Source organism: Diospyros lotus, chromosome 1 (genome assembly GCF_014633365.1).
Source record: "Diospyros lotus cultivar Yz01 chromosome 1, ASM1463336v1, whole genome shotgun sequence".
Taxonomy (NCBI): domain Eukaryota; kingdom Viridiplantae; phylum Streptophyta; class Magnoliopsida; order Ericales; family Ebenaceae; genus Diospyros; species Diospyros lotus.
The window spans coordinates 6469386-6490551 of NC_068338.1; the positions used below are offsets into that span (position 1 = coordinate 6469386).

The window sequence follows — 21166 nt, forward strand, 5'->3', positions numbered from 1 at the left end:
AGTTGCACATTTTTCTTGCTTCACTCATGATTCAGAAGCTTCATGTTGTCCAGTTTCTTTTGATGATGATTCTTTGTCTTAACTCAACAACCTCTAAAACAACACCCTTTTTGATTCATCAGACTTCCTGATAGAGCACATATTTTCATATTATTTAGCCCTCATATTTAGTCTTTTTTGCACATTAGTTATGTCATTTTATTCATCTTGTCTTTATTTCATTTTATTTTATAGGAATTGGGCTTCACACTATTTTACTTTATTTTTCCAGGTTTAGGGCTATGGGAGCATGAGATGGGGCATGAGACATCTTGATGGCAATGAGATATCTTGGAAATTGGAGATAGAGAAGTAAGGGCAATTTTAGCAGATTTAACCTCCTGTACTTCCTTCAGTATTTTGGCGAAGATAAAATTCCAGAATGAAGATGATGTCTTCAGAGATACTGTAGAGGACTTCTTTGGATTTCTGGAATGGTATGGTTTGTCCAAATCCGAGTTCGTTTGGGCCTTCAAGCAGCACTTCAAACTCGGGGCTAGGAAGTTGGGTCAAATTAGGAAAGCTGCACAGATGCTGATTCTTTAAAAGGCCATATCTTGGGCGTCCAATATCCAAATCAAGTGATTAAAAAGCCCAAATTTATCTAATCTTCCTGATCTACAATTCTTATGAAGAGGCCAAAGCCTAGAACGCACGTTAACCTATCCGAAATCGGCTGTGAAGTGGCAGTAACCTAGGGTTTCCTCCTTAAGCTCTACTTAAGCACCTTAAGAGGCCATTAAAGGGGTATTCTTTCGAAGGGCGTGAACAGTAGTCAGATTTCCTTCTCCCCATTGTTCTTGTCAAGATGGAGGGCTAAGGATTCTGTAATCAGTTGCAATACCATCCTTGTTCCCGGTTTGAGTCTTTGGTTTTAATGGAAATCTATTTTTTTAGTTTTAACTTTATTGTTCTCTTGTTTCTGTTCTCTCTTAAATCTGTGTATGTGTTGATACCGGTTGGATGAATGCATGCATTGTCTTTGTTTGAGAATCCAAAGTTTTTGTGCTCGGTTGAGGCTTTAACTAGAAGCAAGAACAACCTGTTTGGATGGTATTTCAATCAGTCTCGAATCTGTGCAAAAAGGGAATCAAAACTGATAGATTGAACTAAGAGGTTTCTGAAATCTGTTTATTGGTTTTCTTTCCAATCTTTGGCGGTTGTTAAAGGATTTTTGTGATTTCTGATTTGAGGATTAAAACTAAACAAATTGTTTGTTGAGAAGGCGATGAAAACTGGGATAGAAGGTTGGTTTGCAACTGATTGCATCTTGATTCATTGTGTTCTTGCATATCGTGTTTTCTGTTTTTCATCTAAAACTTTCCCCCCCGTTTAGCCTTGTTTTGACAGATCCGTTAGAGGTTCGTTGGGAGACGACTTTGGGTTGCACCCTATTACAAATCCGAATCATCATTCATCTAATCTATCGGTGTTCGACAGCCCCGATCACTTCCCCTTTTCTTACTCCGCCTCAACATTACCATCTTCGTCCTCTATTCCCCGCATCACCCTCTTCAACCCAAGCATGCTATTTTCACCACTCAGTTGTCATTTTAAACGCTTGGTGGCACATTTTGCCATTGGAATTTGACTAGTCTTTAATTCTAATTGCAAGCCTGTGCCTCCTCCTTCTTCTTTGGTTGCACATTTTTTCGCTTTAGTGATGGTTCAGATGCTTCCTGTTCTCCAGTTTCTTTTGATGATGATTCTTCGTCTTCAGTTAACAACCTCTGAAACAACACCCTTTTTGATTCATCATACTTCCCCTTTTCTTTCTCCGCCTCAACATTACCATCTTCGTCCTCTATTCCCCGCATCACCATCTTTATAACACCCTATATTTTCGTGAAATTGCCACGTATTATAAGTGAGTTAAAATATCGAAAAATATGTTTGAAATGGCAACAAGTGACCGAATCAGTCGCAGGGAGTGCCCTAGAGCTTAGATACCTAAGGACAAAGGTATAATTTTAACGAGCGTCTCGAGGTGAGACTTATTGCACTGAAAGAAATCAAATCAGAAATGGTTTTCGGTTAAGCTAAGTTATAACCTAAAAATACCGAATGATGGTAAGGGGCTTCCGAAAAATCGTATATATTGAGTAATTTTGAGTTAATAATTCTGGGATTTTAAGTATCTCGATAAATTTGATGTTTGAGGGTATAATTCTAATTAGAGAAATTATCCAAATGAAAGAATGATGAAATTATGAGCTTAGGTGGTGAAATGTTAAAGTTGAAAACTTGAAATATGGGCCAAAGTGTTATTTGAAAGAAGTTTAGGGTTTTAGCTTGGATTTCAAAAGATGGATTAATTCTAGTCTTGGATTTCAAAAGCCACTCAATTATGGCTTTGAGTCTTTGGAGTCCATGGCTAAGATTGTGACAAGTGGCATAACACCATTGGTTGAAGGATTCTATAAATAGGCACCTTGAGTTGCTCTCAAACCATTCCAAACAAATTTGAGGAGTGAAGCACTCTAAGAGGAGGAGCTTACTCTAGAGAGAGAGAAGGAGGTTCAGCAAGAAAGCGGCGAAGAAGCGGTGGAGAACGAGCCTCGTCAGAGTTGCGGGTCTTCGCCGGAATTTGCCAAAATCAGTTAGCAAAAAGGCAAGGTAAGTCCAATTTTTTTTTGATAATCTTGTAGAGGGGGAAGAGAGGGTTGCGTAGGTTCAAACGGGGGTCGAATCGGAGTTAAAACGAGGGAGATATGGCCGAAATACCAAACCGACACGTTGCTGTTCGGAATCTGGTGCCTGCGCGTGAGTTACACGCGCCGGATAATGGCTGCGCGTGGGGGCGCGTGGCCAGACTTCTTGGGGCGCGTGAGGGCGCGTGAGAGGTCCTTTTTACATGAAAATTTTCAATTATACCCCTACTTTAATACCCTTAAACTCTATATAAAAATATTTGAGGTTAGATTTATCAAAACACATATTTTTTGCAGAAACCTAGGCCATTTGCTGTAAAATTATATCGTCGAAGAGATAACTCAACAAGGTGAGACTCCGTGAGACTCCTATACTCCAAATCCTATTTTTATTCTCTTATGAGAGACTTCTATTACATGAGACGTGTTTTATGAAGTTCTTACACATAAACGCATGTTATTCTCTTACGTAAAATCATGATGCATATATGAAATGTATTTTTCTGAAAATTATATGCTATTGATTTTTTAACTGTTGCATTTATAAAATTCGTGCGGCCATACTGTTGTACCTATCTGTTGTTGGCCGAGGGCAAAAGTCGGATATCCCCCGAGATGCGCTATGCGTGCGCCATCGAGAAAGCTCTCGTGGGGAAGACCGTGAGCTTAAGGAACAACGGATGTGGTGCTTGCATGAGTGCTATGAAGTCGGGCCAAAGTGACATGGTTAGGGACCTCCCGAGAGGCGCTATGCGTGCGCCATTGAGAAAGCTCTCGTTAGAGGAGGCTAACGTGTTCACGAGGCACTTCGGAGTAGTTCTCGTTGTTTCCTCATACATTTTATACCTGATCATGCATCGATATAAACTGTTTTTGGAGTTTCTCACTAGAAGATTCATCTTCTAATTGGACTATGTCCCTGGAATATTCAAACGTTCCAAGTTCGACGAGCGGCTCTAAAGGAAAGGAGGTAGCTGAAGAATAAGTTTAATTTGCTGTCTATAGCATGTTTAGAATATTTTCATTTATATGCGAACCTATGTATGTCTTGGATATGTTTAAGACGTTCAGTTATATCTTGCGAGAGATGATGTCCATGTAATTCATTTTGTAAACGTCTTGAACAATTTTATGATAAATAAAGTATTATGGTTGTGAACCATATCAGGTTCGATCTATCTTCCGCATTCAAGATTTTAACGCCTGTCTTAGCTATTCGATTATTGGGTTTGTTAAGCTGAGAAGGTGTAAATTTGGATTTTTGGGATATTGTGTGATGTATGACAGCTATTGTTATATGAAAAAATTTTATATTCCTGAAATCCTAAGTTATAACACGCTCAAGAAATTTGGGGTGTTACAATCTTCAACCCAAACATGCTATTTTAACCACTCAGTTGTCATTTTAAAGGCTTGGTGGTAGATTTCACCATTGGAAATTTACTAGTCTTTAATTCTGAATGCAAGCCTGTGCCTCATCCTCCTCCTTCTTCGATTGTGTAACGACCCGCTCCCACTTACGGGCACCACCGATAAATAATCGATCGGATTACTCACCCGACAAACCACAACTGAAGGGTTGGACTATGTTTCAACAGGAAACGCCCTAGGTGGGAACTAGGCTTCGTCCTTCCCTTCGCTCCACTCAGGAATCGGTCCCAACTCAAACACGAAAAATCCAGCGGACCAAGACCCGAAACCCAAGTGAGCTTCACCTCTCTTCAGCTCGCCCCATAGCAAGCCAGAGGTGACCCAGGCACAAAGCTAGCATATAAACATTTCGCTGAGTATTGGGGATTTATGAGAACATACCTCGCTGATCTTTACTCGATCCGTAACTTGGCTTTACCAAATACGCCGCATACAACAAGCAATCTCACATCATTTATCACACTATGATGATTTCAACAATTAAATACATCTAGTGCTCAATATCATTTACATTCAATTACATGAATACACATAAAAAAAATTATAGGAGATTACACAACAACACATCTCAGGCAACAAGCTAATTGCCACAACAACCTCCCGGCACCATCTTTGCTTACATCTGGACTTGCATCATCTACACATGAGGTAAAACCTCATGAGCCATAAAGACTCAATAAGGGTGCAATGCATGTAAATATGAGTATAATCATGCTTACACATCCTCACAACCCACTAAGGTTTGAGGCATCAACCTATCAGCCCCCACCACTAGTCCTCCATATGGCCACAGGTCCACTAGTTCTTGCATCACACAGGATATAACTACTACATGCCAGTGCAACATAAAAATATTATCAAGCATATTTACCAACTTACAAGGCCACCTCCACATGGGGCCGTTCCTTACTTGGCTCGAAGCTTCATCTCTGCCTCAGCACAAATTCCAGCCTGAATCTCAAGTTTCTCTAGGATCACTGCCTTCTCGGTCAAACCTAGGGACAAACAGACAAAACCCCACCATATCAAACATTAACCAACGTCTTCGATTTTGCTTATACCGCAGAATCACCCATTAATACTATCTCTAAACAACACCAATCACAGCTTACACCAACCGTCTATAATTTCTGAACAACCCTGACCCAAGGGTTCAATCCAACAACACTACACAATTTAATATCTCACATAAAGGAAATATTCTGAAAAGAATTAATTAACTCACCTTAGTTAATTTGGAAAAGAAAATCGATTAATCGACCACATTGGCATTGCCTCCCGAGCTGCCATTTGCGCCCAAAATCTCATTTTTGAGCTTCCAACATGCTCCACGAACCCCAATTTAATTTCTAGAACTTTCCCCACTTTTTTTGGAATTTTTTTAGGATTTTCTCCTATTTTTCCTCAAATTTTCAGATTTTCCATTATTTCTTTTATTTTCTTTTTCTTTTCTTTTCTTTTCTCTTCTTCTTCATTTCTTCTTCCCGCGCCTTCTTCACTATTCATCTTCCTCCTCCCCATGGCTGCTTCTTCCTCGCGTGCAAACAGGTCCGCTCCAGCTGCTGCGCACCGCCGCGAGCCACCTTCCAGCGTTGCCTCCACGGTCATGCAAACGCCAGCCGGCGACTGCCTCCAAGGTTGGCTTCACCGCAAGCCACCATTGCAGCTGGCCTCACTGCGTGTACCAATGGTCGATCGCCACCGCCAAGCTCCACCAACAGTTGCCGCCTATAAGCTCGCCATCGCCGACTCCATCGACGACTGCACAACAGCCGCAAGCTGGCACTAGCCACTGCTCGCGCTTCTGCCTGCACGTAACCGGCAGCCATGGCCGCTGGCTCTTTCGCCTTCAGCCATCGCAGGCCACCTGTAATACCCTAAAACTTGTAAGCTATTCCTATTTAATAAATGAAACAATTTCCCGATTTTCTTTAGGTTCTCAAAGACTCGGGAATTCGTGAGATTCAAGGATCTTAGGGGACTTAAGGGCAATGGACTTCAAAGAGATATCAAAAGTGGCTATGGATTTCAAAGCCAAATTAAATTCAATTAATGGACACATGTCACCATATGGATGGAGACACATGGGTAGAAATGATTACATGGACACGTGGTGTAATTTGGATGGAAAATCAAAAGTAATAATTAAACACCAATCTCGAGGGACACGTGGCACCGTAGGATGGAAGCAATCATAGCCACATGACATCTTGAGGGACACATGTCGTAGTAGGAAGAAAGTAATAATGAAAGCTCATATCTCGAGGATATGTGGCGCCGTAGGATGAAAGCAATCATTATGGCTCAAATCTCCATAACACGTGGCGAAAATCCATTCGTTAAAGGGTTAAAAATGTCATGATAAGGCTCATATCTCAAGAGCCACTTGTCACCATGGGAAGAAAGCAATAATTAGGGTGTAAATCTCAAGTGCCAAGTGTCACCATCTTAGAAAGCCGAGTGTCACAATCCTATGGATTTAAGGGCACTATATAAGAATGCCTTGGGTTGGGTTTTTGGCCACCAAATTAAGGAGGTAAGTTGCTTACAAAGGAGGGGAAACTCTGCTGCAAAGAAGGGAAGGAAACCCTGCCCGAGTAGGAGCCGAAAGCAAGCCGTTGGAAGGCAGGAGCCCCTTGAAATCCGTGCAAAACAGTAACCAAAACTGCAAGGTAAGCTCATCTTTTTTTTGTAATCTCGTAGAGGGTTGAAAGAGGAGTCCGTAGGTTCAAACGGCACTCGAATCGGAGTTAAAATGAGAGAGTTATGCCCATTTTAATTTTCAGGGTCGGAAGTCCGTCTAGCACGTGAGACGCACGCGCCCAACAGAGCTGCACGTCCAGGCGCGTGGCAGACATTGTGAGAGCGCGTGTAGGCGCGTGACAGGTATTCTTGGCTTTAAATTTTTCATGAAAACTCTTACTTTTAGTAGCTACTTACCTATCTAAACATATATTAGGTTTGGATACAAAAGGTCTCGGTTTTTATAGAACAGTCCACTTGGAGCGACGTTCGGCCGTGAATTTGTGCAACCAAGAAGTGGGAAGCTTTGGTGAGTGGTTTCTAAACTGTATTTCTTACATGTTGTGCATATTATTGAGCATGATGGCGGTGATTGCATGTGCATATCATGTTATTTCATTTGATACGCATGTTTCTTTCCATTTGTTCATGCATCACTACGTGTGGCTTGTGACTAATTGTGAATATCATGGGTGAAGAGAGTCTTCACTTGGACGTGTTGTTAGGCTGTGTTACATGATAAGGTTGGCAGGGGTGATTGCAACACCCTGGCGTCACATCCACCTGGAGCATGCATCTCTACATTTTACATTTGCACGCATGAAGTTATTTTTAACCCTCACTTAGATTTAACGATCTAACCCGGGTGTTCATACCCCTGGAATATTCAAATGTTCCAGATCTGTCAGGCTCAGGCTCAAAGGGAGAAGGCCTGGAGGCAGTGCGAGTGTAGTTATCTTGTTTAGGCATCTCTTATGATGTTGTAGTATGTTACAAGATTTGTACTCTAACTTTGACAATATTTTGTCTCGTGGAGAATGAAGTCTACTTTCCTTGCTATCTTGATAAATTGTGTGTGTGAATGTTTATTTTATGGAAGTCCCAACATTTCAGGTTACGATCCTTACTATAGTATATGGGATTTCCTTAACGCCCGTGTAAATATTATAGTACCTTATATACTATCTTGGGGTTGGGGCGTTACAGTTGGTATCAGAGCCCTATAATTTTGATTTGGGTTTAATGAGACTAACTTTGGAGATGTTGCCCTATATCAGGAATGGATCCACGTTAGCAGGGCAGCTTGTTTATATGTACGAACGATAGTAGTAATGAATAAGGATAAGTAAGTGCATTTGTTGTTAGATGAAATCTCGTGGCCTACCAATAAACGTGACGAAGAAGTTTAAGCGATTGTTGGGGATCTAGATTTTGAAATATTTGGGGAATGAGGAATATGTTCAGACACAAATCCGAGATTTTAAGAATAAGGAACAATGGCTTTTGGAAATCAGGCGGCCATTTTTCGGGGATTTTCAAGGGATTGCAGGATCTAATTGAGGATGAAGGTATTGGATTTCCTTTAGGTATGACTCATTAAATCTTAAGATTAGTAGAATTGAAAGACACTAGAACGACCAGAATGGTTAGTGCCTAGGGAAACTTCTGGGATTAGGGACACCATATGAAACTGGGCAAAGGTTGGGTAGGTGCAACTTAAGTGTTAATGATAGCATTTGGGAATTTTCAGGATACATGGTGGTATGCTTAGTTTACTCATTTGTTGTAGATAGATCGTTAGAAGCCACACGTTAACAATGCTAGTCTTATGATTTCTTGTATGGATGTTTTCAGATGGTGAACACCCGTCGGACCCAGAACCGTAGGCTAGGAAATGAAGTTCGGGAGGAAAGGATAGAGGCACCCTAGGGTAGCCAACCGCATGAGAGTAATCAAGAATATGGAGATCGGATGACCCGAGTCGAGCGGATTCTTGAGAACATGGTTGTCGTCATGCAAGGGACACGACCTACACAGCCAACGGGGCATATCAATCCCCGAAGTCCGGATATCAGCGACCGATTTCAGCGACTGAATCCACCCATTTTTCGAGGGAAAGCAGGAGCCGATCCTTGTGAAAGCGAGTATTGGGTGGAACAAATCGAGAAAATCTTTGACTTCATTGGCTGTGATGAGGGGGATAAGGTCAGTTGTGCCACTTTCCAACTTCGAGACGAGGCAGATCAATGGTGGAAGACGATGCAGAGGGCCTTACGAAGTCCTGAAGGGCAAGGTGAGCCAAATGTTTCATGGGCGCGATTTAAGGAACTTTTCAATGCTAAGTACTTCCCTCTGTGCAAGAAGATGGAGAAAAGCCGAGAGTTTATGAACCTGCGAAAGACCGAGGGCATGTCAATTGCCCAGTATGAAGATAGGTTCACACGCCTCATTAAGTATATGCCTATCTATAATTTGGACGAAGATGCCAAGGCTCAAAAATTCCTTGGAGGATTGAAAATGGAAATTCAACAAGCCTTGAGTTCCGTCGGGCCACGCACGTATGCAGAAGTAGTCTTTCAAGCCCAGACTGTGGAAAGTAATCATGAGAGGATGAACTCCTTGAGAAATGAATCCCAAAACCCAACAGACAGAAAGTTTGATAGAGGGTCTAACTTGGGACCCCGAGGGAAAAATTTCAAGAAAAAAGAGAATTGCCCTAAATGTCAGAAGTCACATCCAGGGAAGCCATGCAAGGTAGAGACCCCAAAGTGCTATAATTGCGGAGCTAATGACCACATGATCCGTGAATGTACGAAGGGACGGGTGTGCTACAATTGTCAACGACCCGGCCATGTTTCCAAGGATTGTCCGCAAGGGAAGGGACTAGGTCAGCAGGGAGCAAATAAAGGGAGCCAAGGATTTCGCCAAGGTCGTGTATTCAACTTGTCAAAAGAAGATGTGACCTTAAATCCAACAGTAATTCAAGGTACGATGATCTTTCTTAATACCTCGGTACAAGTATTGGTAGATCCTGGATCCACGCATTCATTCATATCTCATGCATTGACACAATGCTTAGAATTGGAGTTGGAAGAACTTAGTTACCCCATGATGATAGCCACTCCTTTAAATAAAGAAATGGAAACCCGTTTGGGATATAAGGATGGGAAGATTTCATTTGGAAATGGTGAGTGGGTAATTAAGCTTATATCCCTGGGCATACAAGATTTTGATCTAATCTTAGGGATGGATTTCCTATCTAAATACAATGCCAAAGTGGATTGTCGTAGAAAGGTAGTAAGCTTACAAGACGAGTGTGGAACTTGGGTGAAATTTCGAGGTCAGGATAGTATTAGGGAAATCAAGCGAATAACTGCGCTCAAGGCCATTAGAATGATGGAAAATGGTGCTTATGGGTATCTAGCTTGTGTCGAAGGGGTTGAGAATAAGAAATGGGAATTAGGTGACATACCTGTGGTAAAGGAATTTCCTCAAGTTTTTCCAGAGGACCTACCAGGATTACCCCCTCGTCGGGAAATTGAATTTGCTATAGAAGTTGTACCTGGGGTAAACCCGATATCTATACCACCTTATAGGATGGCCCCAGCAGAGCTAAAAGAGCTAAGAAGTCAGCTTCAGGACCTTTTAGACAAGGGTTTTATTCAGCCAAGTGTGTCACCTTAGGGAGCCCCAGTATTATTTGTAAAGAAGAAAGATGGGAGCTTAAGGATGTGTATATATTACCGCCAATTAAACAAAGTTACCATCAAGAATAAGTATCCGTTGCCAAGGATTGATGAACTCTTTGATCAGCTACAAGGGGCAAGGGTGTTCTCTAAAATTGATTTGAGGTTGGGATATTATCAACTGAGAATTAGGGCAGAGGACATTCCAAAAACTGCTTTCAGATCACGGTATGGACACTACGAGTATTTGGTAATGCCATTTGGGCTAACTGTAACGCCCCGCTCCCACCTACGGGTGTTACTCACGAATAGCCAACTTACTATTTACATGCTAGGGCAAAGATGAAGAGACGGCTACGTTTCAACGGAAACGACCTAGGTGGGAACTAGGCTTTGCCCTCTCTTCGCACCGCTCGAGGGTTCGGGAATTATCAGATGACCTATTAAAACCCGAAACCTCGCAATCGTCATCCCTTCTCAAGCTCTTTAATGATGAGCTTAGGGTGACCTCCCAGGATCGAAAGAAAATAAGCTATAGCTCTCTAGCTTCAAATAAATTATGGCATAACGCCTTAATTATAAGAAAATAATTTTTCTTTTCTTTGCCCCAACCATTAACCCATTTATCTCACATTCAATTCCTTTGGAAAATATTTGGATTAATATTTCTTTGGAAAAATTTAAATAAATTTTCCTCATAAATCTCCATCAATTTTCCCCTTTAATTATTTCAAAAATTCCTTAATTTTCCAACCATTAGGAAATTTATTTTTGAAATACAAATCTCAAGGAATCCTCATCCAATTTCTAAAATTTAAGGGAATACTCCATTATTTAATTTTCCAAAATATAGAAAATTTTCCCTCAATTGCCTCAAATTTATATTAATTTAATAATTAATTTAGAGGCTAAATACTCATTTATTTATTTATTTAAATATAGATTATTTCAGAATTTCCAAGATAATATCCTATATTTAAATAAACAGGAATTAAATAAAAAAAAGGAAAACAGAAAAAAAACTAACAGCAGCAAAGGAGGGGGGGGTGTGCGGCAGCTGGCCGCGCCCCCCTCCAGCGCGGGGCCGCGCGCGCATGGGCCGTGCGCGCGCGCGCGCGCTGGCCGTGCGCGTCAGCCGCGGGCGCTGGTCGCGCTGCCACGCGCGCAGGCCGCGCGCACCGGCCGCGGTCGCTGGCCGCGCGGCCGCGCCAGGCGCGCCCCTGGCCAGCACACTGCCCCCGCCCTTTTTTTTTTGAATTGAAACCCCACATTTCCAGAATACTTTCTCATACCAAGGGGCTTCCAAAACATTCAAGTTTGCCCCCTTTTTCCCACACTTAGCCTTCGTTACATATTAACAAAATAAATACAACACTTAAAGCATAAAAATACATAAACATTGCTACTCTTGCTTTCTTCCTTGCTTTCAACTCTTAACCTTGGAAAACTCCCTTCCTTCTTGCACATGAGATACCTACATGGTGAGGATAAAAACCTCATGAGCTATTAAGCTTAATAAGGGTGCAATGACAATAGTATGAACATGAAAATAAATGTGATGCCAATGCATGTATGCAACATGGTTAGGGCTTCCACATCCTCACAACCACCTTGGTTTGAGGCTTTAATCTACCCTACCCCACTCAACCTCATGGCCATAGGTCCTAAAACACACAACATGCCAATGCACACATAAAAATCATGCATCATACTTACAACTTGCAAGCCACCATCCCATGGGGCTATCCCTTACCTCTATTCTTTTAGATTTTTCCACAATCTTTAACTTCAAGAGAGCTTCAACAACTTGACTTGGCAAGACTTCACTTGCTTCCATCCCCTAAAGAAGTAAAAGAAATAACTTTGATCTTTAAAAAAAATCTAATCCTTGAAGATAAGAAGACTAAGAAGTTAGAAGACTTAGATTTCTTTACAAAAACTAAAGAGTTTACCTCTAGGCTCTTTCTTCTTCTTCTTCTTCTTCTTCTTCAAATGGCCAAAGGGAAGACTTGTCTTCCTACCTTGCCAATATATAAATTTTCTCCCTCTTTCAAGAGTGGATCCTAACCTTTGGATCTTTGTGGGTTTAAGAGAAATAATCCTAGCCTTCCATTACAAGCACAATCCATGTGCTTTGGAGATTTTTAATCTCAACCATCCATTCTAATCATTTAAAATTCACTTCCATTTATGTTGGCAATCCATGCCAACTTTCAAGACTAATTTATGACCCTTGGATCAATTTCCCAATCCAAGGCCAAGTCTCCACCCTTGGATCATCTTGGTCTTCCATTCCAAAATTAGTCATTTTCCTCATTTATTTAATTTGACTAATTTCACCCCATCACATGAGTGACCACTTGAGAGACATATATATTTTTTTTCCCACTTAATTTAATGTGACCATTTTCCATAATCAATGCTTGACCATTTTCATTTCTTTTGCATTTTCTTTAAATGCAACTAAATCATGCCTCCCATTAATTGCAAGAATGACCATATTCCAATTTCTTTTGAAATTAATTTAAATTTCTATTTACATAATTGGGACAATTTCACCCATCAATAATATATATCAATTGTAAGGCAACTTTCCAATTAATTGCCATTTTAATGAGATAATTTTCACCCTTCAACCATGAAATTTTTCAAAATTCAAATTTGAATTTCTTTTCCCAACATCATCATCACCATCATTAATGGCTTGAGTGACTATTAATCTTTCCTTTTGATTTAAAATAATCACTCTTATCTCTTCCATTTTACTTGGACAAGAAAATGCCAAGTGTCACTCCATGCCACAACCATGGCTTTCAAGACTTAATCTAAGCCATCCATGTGGCATTTCCACATTAACCCACTATTTTAGGGAAAATCCATTATTTTACTCACATAAGTAATTTATGAGTATTTTTCCCCATTTCCATAATTTAATTCCATTATAGAATTTACTCCAAAATTTCCAAAAATACCCTTTGCAAATTTTCAATCCCATTTATCTCCACATAATCCAAAATGGGAACTAATTCACTTCCATACTTAATTCCACCTAGGAATTATTTCCAGTTTACCAAATTACCCTTTATTGGACTTCACTATCCCAATTACCAAAATACCCCTCTCATAGAGCACCCTCAATCTCAAGGATTCAACACCTTCTCAAGGGCATTTTTGGAATTTTCTCACTTTCTTTCTCATTCTTTTAACACCTGTAACACCGGGTGTTACACTAACTAATGCACCTGCTGCTTTTATGGATCCAATGAATAGGGTGTTTAAATCTTACCTGGATCAGTTTGTGATTATATTTATTGATGATATCTTGATTTACTCAAAGAGTGAGGAAGAACATGAGCAACATTTAAGGATTATTTTGGAGACTCTTCAGAAACATAAGCTTTATGCTAAATTTTTGAAATGCGAATTTTGGATGAGAAAGGTAGCTTTCTTGGGTCATGTCATATCGGAGGATGGAATAGCAGTGGACCCCACTAAAGTCGAGTCAATAAAAAGTTGGGGGTCGCCCAAGACGGTGACTGAAATAAAAAGCTTTTTAGGGCTAGCGGGTTATTATAGGAAATTTGTGGAAAGATTTTCCCGTATAGCTATGCCCCTCACACGACTCACCCAAAAGGGGGTCAAATTCGAATGGAGTGAAGCTTGTGAGCAAAGTTTCAATGAGTTGAAAAGGAGGTTGATTTCTGCACCCATCTTGTCAATGCCCAATGGGTCAGGAGCATTCATGATCTATACTGATGCATCAAAAAACGGATTGGGATGTGTTCTAATGCAATATGGGAAAGTGATAGCTTACGGATCTAGACAGTTAAAGCCACATGAACGAAATTATCCCACGCATGATTTAGAATTAGCTGCGGTGGTGTTTGCCTTGAAGCTCTGGCGGCACTATTTGTATGGTGAGAAATTTGAGGTCTTCACGGATCATAAAAGCTTGAAGTATCTGTTCTCTCAGAAAGACTTGAATATGAGGCAGCGGCGATGGATGGAATTTTTGAAGGATTACGACTGTACAATCCAGTACCATCCTGGGAAGGCAAACTTAGTGGCTGATGCACTAAGTAGGAAAGGGCCTATGTTGATGGCCAGTTTGATGTCTCGGGAATGGGAACTGGTGGAGGCTTTTAGCCAGTTGACAGTGAATGTGATGCCTAAAGAAATGTCTGTTTACATCGCTAGCCTGACAATTCACTCTCATCTTCTAGAACAGATTCGGCAAGCTACTTCTGAGGATTCGAGGATAAAGTCCTGGGTGGATGACCAAGGGCAAGTTAAGAATCCTGATTTTGATTTCTCGAATGGAGTGCTTCGATTCCAAAATCGAGTCTACGTGCCCAGAGATAAGGATTTGAGGCAAGCAATTCTGGAAGAAGCACATCGGGCTAAATATACTATTCATCCCGGAGCTACCAAGATGTATAAAGACTTGAGGGATTTGTACTGGTGGCCAGGAATGAAGAAAAGTGTTGCTCGATACGTAGCCCAATGTGATACCTGTCAACGAATAAAAGCTGAGCATCAGAAACCTGCTGGAAAACTTCAACCGCTAGAAATCCCCGAATGGAAATGGGAGCATGTGACCATGGATTTCGTAATGGGATTTCCAAAAACACCCACTGGAAATGATGCCATATGGGTAATAGTAGACAGGCTAACTAAATCTGCACACTTCTTACCCATGAAGGTTGGGCATTCAGTAAGCAAATTGGCTCAACTCTACATTAAGGAGATAATTCGATTGCATGGGACGCCGGTCAACATAGTCTCCGATAGAGACCCGAGATTTACTTCTCGATTTTGGGAAAGTTTGCAGCAAAGTTTGGGAACACAGTTGCGTTTTAGCACTGCTTATCATCCCCAAACTGACGGACAGTCAGAAAGAACAATTCAAACATTGGAAGACATGCTACGGGCTTGTGTAATTGACTTTTCGAGGAGTTGGGAAGAGCACTTACCATAGGTTGAATTTGCATATAATAATAGCTATCACAGTAGCATCGGGATGGCGCCTTATGAAGCCCTCTATGGGAGGAAGTGCAGGACACCGCTTTGCTGGACGGAAGTGGGTGAGAGACAACTTTTGGGTCCCGAATTGGTACAAAGGACTAGTGAAAAGATCAAAATGATTCAAGAACGAATGAAGATTGCCCAAAGTAGACAAAAATCCTATGCAGATAACCGAAGGAGAGATTTGGTGTTCAAGATGGGGGATAATGTATACTTAAAGGTTTCGCCTTTCCTTATGATCTCCAGAGGAAAGAAGCAAGGAAAATTGAGCCCGCGGTACATCGGGCCATATGAAGTTTTAGAACGGGTTGGACCAGTCGCATATAGATTGGCCTTACCCCCAGCACTATCTAACATTCACAACGTTTTCCATGTATCTCAATTGAGGAAATTCGAGCCAGATCCATCTCAACAGACATCTGCAGAAGTAGTCGAGCTGCAAGGCAATTTGTCATTTATCGAGGAACCTATGGAAATTCTTGATTGAAAGGAGCAAGTGCTGAGGAATAAAGCAATACCGCCAGTAAAAGTGTTATGGAGACATCACGACCTTGAAGACATCACATGGGAAATAGAACAAGAGATGCGCCAGAAATACCCTTATCTTTTTGATGTATTAGAGAATATGGAATAAATTTCGAGGACGAAATTTTCTTTTAAGGAGGGGTGAATGTAATACCCTAAAACTTGTAAGCTATTTCTATTTAATAAATGAAACGATTTCCCGATTTTCTTTAGGTTCTCAAAGACTCGGGAATTTGTGAGATTCAAGGATCTTAGGGGACTTAAGGGCAATGGACTTCAAAGAGATATCAAAAGTGGCTATGGATTTCAAAGCCAAATTAAATTCAATTAATGGACACATGTCACCATATGGATGGAGACACATGGGTAGAAATGATTACATGGACACGTGGTGTAATTTGGATGGAAAATCAAAAGTAATAATTAAACACCAATCTCGAGGGACACATGGCACCGTAGGATGGAAGCAATGATGAAGGCTCACATCTTGAGGGACACATGTCGTAGTAGGAAGAAAGTAATAATGAAAGCTCATATCTCGAGGACATGTGGCGCCGTAGGATGAAAGCAATCATTATGGCTCAAATCTCCATAACACGTGGCGAAAATCCATTCGTTAAAGGGTTAAAAATGTCATGATAAGGCTCATATCTCAAGAGCCACTTGTCACCATGGGAAGAAAGCAATAATTAGGGTGTAAATCTCAAGTGCCAAGTGTCACCATCTTAGAAAGCCGAGTGTCACAATCCTATGGATTTAAGGGCACTATATAAGAATGCCTTGGGTTGGGTTTTTGGCCACCAAATTAAGGAGGTAAGTTTCTTACAAAGGAGGGGAAACTCTGCTGCAAAGAAGGGAAGGAAACCCTGCCCGAGTAGGAGCCGAAAGCAAGCCGTTGGAAGGCAGGAGCCCCTTGAAATCCATGCAAAACAGTAACCAAAACTGCAAGGTAAGCTCATCTTTTTTTCTGTAATCTTGTAGAGGGTTGAAAGAGGAGTCCGTAGGTTCAAATGACACTCGAATCGGAGTTAAAATGAGAGAGTTATGCCCGTTTTAATTTTCAGGGTCGGAAGTCCGTCCAGCGCGTGAGACGCACGCGCCCAACAGAGCTGCGCGTCCAGGCGCGTGGCAGACATTGTGGGAGCGCGTGTAGGTGCGTGAGCGGTCTTCTTGGCTTGAAATTTTTCATGAAAACTCTTACTTTTAGTAGCTACTTACCTATCTAAACATTTATTAGGTTTGGATACAAAAAGGTCTCGGTTTTTATAGAACAGTCCACTTGGAGCGACGTTCGGCCGTGAATTTGTACAACCAAGAAGTGGGAAGCTTTGGTAAGTGGTTTCTAAACTGTATTTCTTACATGTTGTGCATATTATTGAGCATGATGGCGGTGATTGCATGTGCATATCATGTTATTTCATTTGATACGCATGTTTCTTTCCATTTGTTCATGCATCACTACGTGTGGCTTGTGACTAGTTGTGAATATCATGGGTGAAGGGAGTCTTCACTTGGCCGTGTTGTTAGGCTGTGTTACATGATAAGGTTGGCAGGGGTGATTGCAACACGCTGGCGTCACATCTACCTGGAGCATGCATCTCTGCATTTTGCATTTGCACGCATGAAGTTATTTTTAACCCTCACTTAGATTTAACGATCTAACCCGGGTGTTCATACCCCTGGAATATTCAAATGTTCCAGATCTGTCAGGCTCAGGCTCAAAGGGAGAAGGCCTGGAGGCAGTGCGAGTGTAGTTATCTTGTTTAGGCATCTCTTATGATGTTGTAGTATGTTACAAGATTTGTACTCTAACTTTGACAATATTTTGTCTCGTGGAGAATGAAGTCTACTTTCCTTGCTATCTTGATAAATTGTGTGTGTGAATGTTTATTTTATGGAAGTCCCAACATTTCAGGTTACGATCCTTACTATAGTATATGGGATTTCCTTAACGCCCGTGTAAATATTATAGTACCTTATATACTATCTTGGGGTTGGGGCGTTACACCACCAGCCAGCCTTCGGCCACCGTCACCGGCCCAAAACAGCCCCACCGCGACCCCTCAGGTTGCCTACACCACTGCTGCTCCGCGCACCACCCTTGGTCCGCTGCTGTTGCAGCTCTTTTTCATCGGCCATGGCAGCGGCTGCCATGGCCGATCGTCCATCACGCCCTCTCAGCATTCTCTCTCTCTCAGTCGCGATCTCGGGTTGCCTTCTCTCCCTCGCGATTTCACTTCTTCCTCTCTGCTTTTAATTTCAAATTTGAAATGGAAGCAAGCGCGGCTCTGCATATATATATACCCACGCTTATATATATATACACACATATAAATTAATTACACACTTAATCCCCCTAATTTCTCAATAATTGCACTTGAGAACCCTTAGCTCCATTTAGGAATTTTGATAATATCATTTGGGCCCTCCTGGCCTAATTTAATTATCTTTAAGCCACACCAAAACTTGATTTATCGAAATTAATAACCGACCACTACTCGGGAATACCGACTTTGTCCCTGCGCCTGCACGAGCCCTTTACTCGACCCAAAAACACTTAAGGGTTGCCTTAATCAGAAAATCGAACCACCACTAGGGTCCCCTCAGCTTCCAGGAGGTCCCCTCTGACTATTCGGTATTGGCACCCACTTGGGCTTATACAGAATATATTCCCGATCAGACTGCTTTCAGCGCCATTATCTTCATCCTGAGACGCTCATCAATCTCTTGTCCTCTCCCTGGACATCCAAGTCCCGAGGCACTCCCTGCCGCCGACTCGGCAAACCTTAATAATTAATTACTCGAAACCGACTCTTGGGCTTCCCAGGCCACCCGAGGTCCTGTCCAAAATAATCAAAATTATTTATTTTCAATACCATGTAATACCGGGTATTACAGGTTGCACATTTTTCTTACTTCTCTGATGATTCAGATGCTTCATCTTCTCCAGTTTCTTTTGATGATGATTCTTCGTCTTCACTCAACAACCTCTGAAACAACACCCTTTTTGATTCATCAGACTTCCCCTTTTCTTTCTCCTCCTCAACATTACCATCTTCGTTTTCTATTCCCCGCATCACCCTCTTCAACCCAATCATGCTATTTTCAGCACTCAGTTATCGTTTCAAAAGGCCTGGTGGAAGATTTCGACATTAAAATTTTACTGGTCTTTAATTCTGATTGCAAGCCTATGCCTCCTCCTCCTCCTCCTCCTCCTCTTTCTTCTTCGGTTGCATATTTTTTTGCTTTACTGATGATTCAAAAGCTTCATGTTCTCCAATTTACTTTGATGATGATTCTTTGTCTTAACTCAACAACCTCTGAAACAACACCTTTTTTGATTCATCAGACTTCCCCTTTTCTTTCTCCTCCTCAACGTTACCATCTTCGTCCTCTATTCCCTATTTCACCCTATTCAATTCAAGCAGGTTATTTTCACAACTCAGTTGTCGTTTTATAGGCTCGGTGGCAGATTTTGCCGTTAAAATTTTACTGGCCTTTATTTACGATTGGAAGCCTGTGCCTCCTCCTATTTCTTCTTCTTCAGATGTAGATTCGTCTTTTTCTTCGGTTGCACATTTTCTTTCTTCTCTGATGATTCAGATGCTTCCTCTTCTCCAGTTTCTATTGATGATGATTCTTCGTCTTCACTCAACAACGTCTTAAGCAACACCCTTTTAGATTCATCAGACTTCCCCTTTTCTTTCTCCTCCCCAACATTACCATCTTTGTCCTCTATTCCCCTCATCACCCTCTTCAAACCAAGCATGTTATTTTCACCACTCAGTTGTCGTTTTAAACGTCTGGTGGCAGATTTTTCCATTTGAATTTGACTAGTCTCTAATTCTGATTGCAAGCCTGTGCCTCCTCCTCCTCCTTCTTCTTCGGTTGCACATTTTTCTTTCTTCACTGATGGTTCAGATGTTTCCTGTTCTCCAGTTTCTTTTGATGATGATTCTTTGTCGTAACTCAACAACCTCTGAAACAACACCTTTTTTGATTCATCAGACTTCCCCTTTTCTTTCTCCTCCCCAACATTACCATTTTCGTCCTCTATTCCTCGAATCACCCTCTTCAACCCAAACATGTTATTTTCACTACTTAGTTGGTGTTTTAAAGGCCTGGTGGCAGATTTCGCCATTGGAATTTGACTAGTCTTTAATTCCAAATGCAAGCCTGTGGCTCATCCTCCTCCTTCTTCGGTTGCACATTTTTCTTGCTTCACTGATGATTCAGAAGCTTCCTGTTCTCCAGTTTCTTTTAGTGATGATTCTTCGTCAACACTCAACAACCTCTGAAACAACACCCTTTTTTATTTCCCAGACCTCCCATTTTCTTTCTCCTCCTCAACATTACCATCTTCGTCTTATATTCCCTATTTCACCCTATTCAACTCAAGCATGCTATTTTAACCACTCAGTTCTCGTTTTACAGGTTTGGTGGCAGATTTTGCCATTGAAATTTTACTGGTCTTTATTTCCAATTGCAAGCATGTGCCTCCTCCTCCTCCTTCTTCGGTTGCACATTTTTCTTGCTTCTTTGATGATTCAGATGCTTCATGTTCTCCAATTTATTTTGATGATGATTCTTGATCTTCACTCAACAACCTCAGAAACAACACCCTTTATGATTCCCAATACTTCCCCTTTTCTTTATCCTCTTCAACATTACCATCTTCATCCTCTATTCCCCGCCTCACCCTCTTAAAGCCAAACATGCTATTTTCAACACTCAATTGTTGTTTTAAAGGCCTGGTGGCGATTTCACCTTTGGAATTTGACTAGTCTTTAATTCTGATTGCAAGCATGTGCCTCCTCCTCCTCTTTCTTCTTCGGTTGCACATTTTTTTTGCTTTACTGATGATTTAGAAGCTTCTTCTTCGATAGTTTATTTTGATGATGATTCTTTATCTTAACTCAATAACCTCTGAAACAACAACCTTTTTGATTTATCAGACTTCCCATTTTCTTTCTCCTCCCCAACATTACCATCTTCATCCTCTATTCCCCGAATCACCCTCTTCAACCCAAACATGCTATTTTCACCACTCAGTTGTCGTTTTAAAGGCCTGGTGGCAGATTTCGCCATTGAAATTTGACTAGTCTTTAATTCCGAATGCAAGCCTGTGCCTCATCCTCCTCCTTCTTCGGTTGCACATCTTTCTTGCTTCACTGATGATTCAGAAGCTTCCTGTTCTCCAGTTTCTTTTGGTGATGATTCTTCGTCAACACTCAACAACCTCTGAAACAACACCCTTTTTTATTCACCAGACCTCCCATTTTCTTT

At 41.3% G+C, this 21166-nt stretch overlaps 1 protein-coding gene across 1 annotated transcript; it reads left to right on the forward strand.

The window, feature by feature from the left end:
- Positions 1-8615: 8615 nt before the first annotated feature.
- LOC127790530 (uncharacterized) lies at positions 8616-10328 on the forward strand. Its single transcript, XM_052320083.1, has one exon. It carries the CDS (start codon positions 8616-8618, stop codon positions 10326-10328), a length of 1713 nt encoding a protein of 570 aa, XP_052176043.1.
- Positions 10329-21166: the final 10838 nt, after the last annotated feature.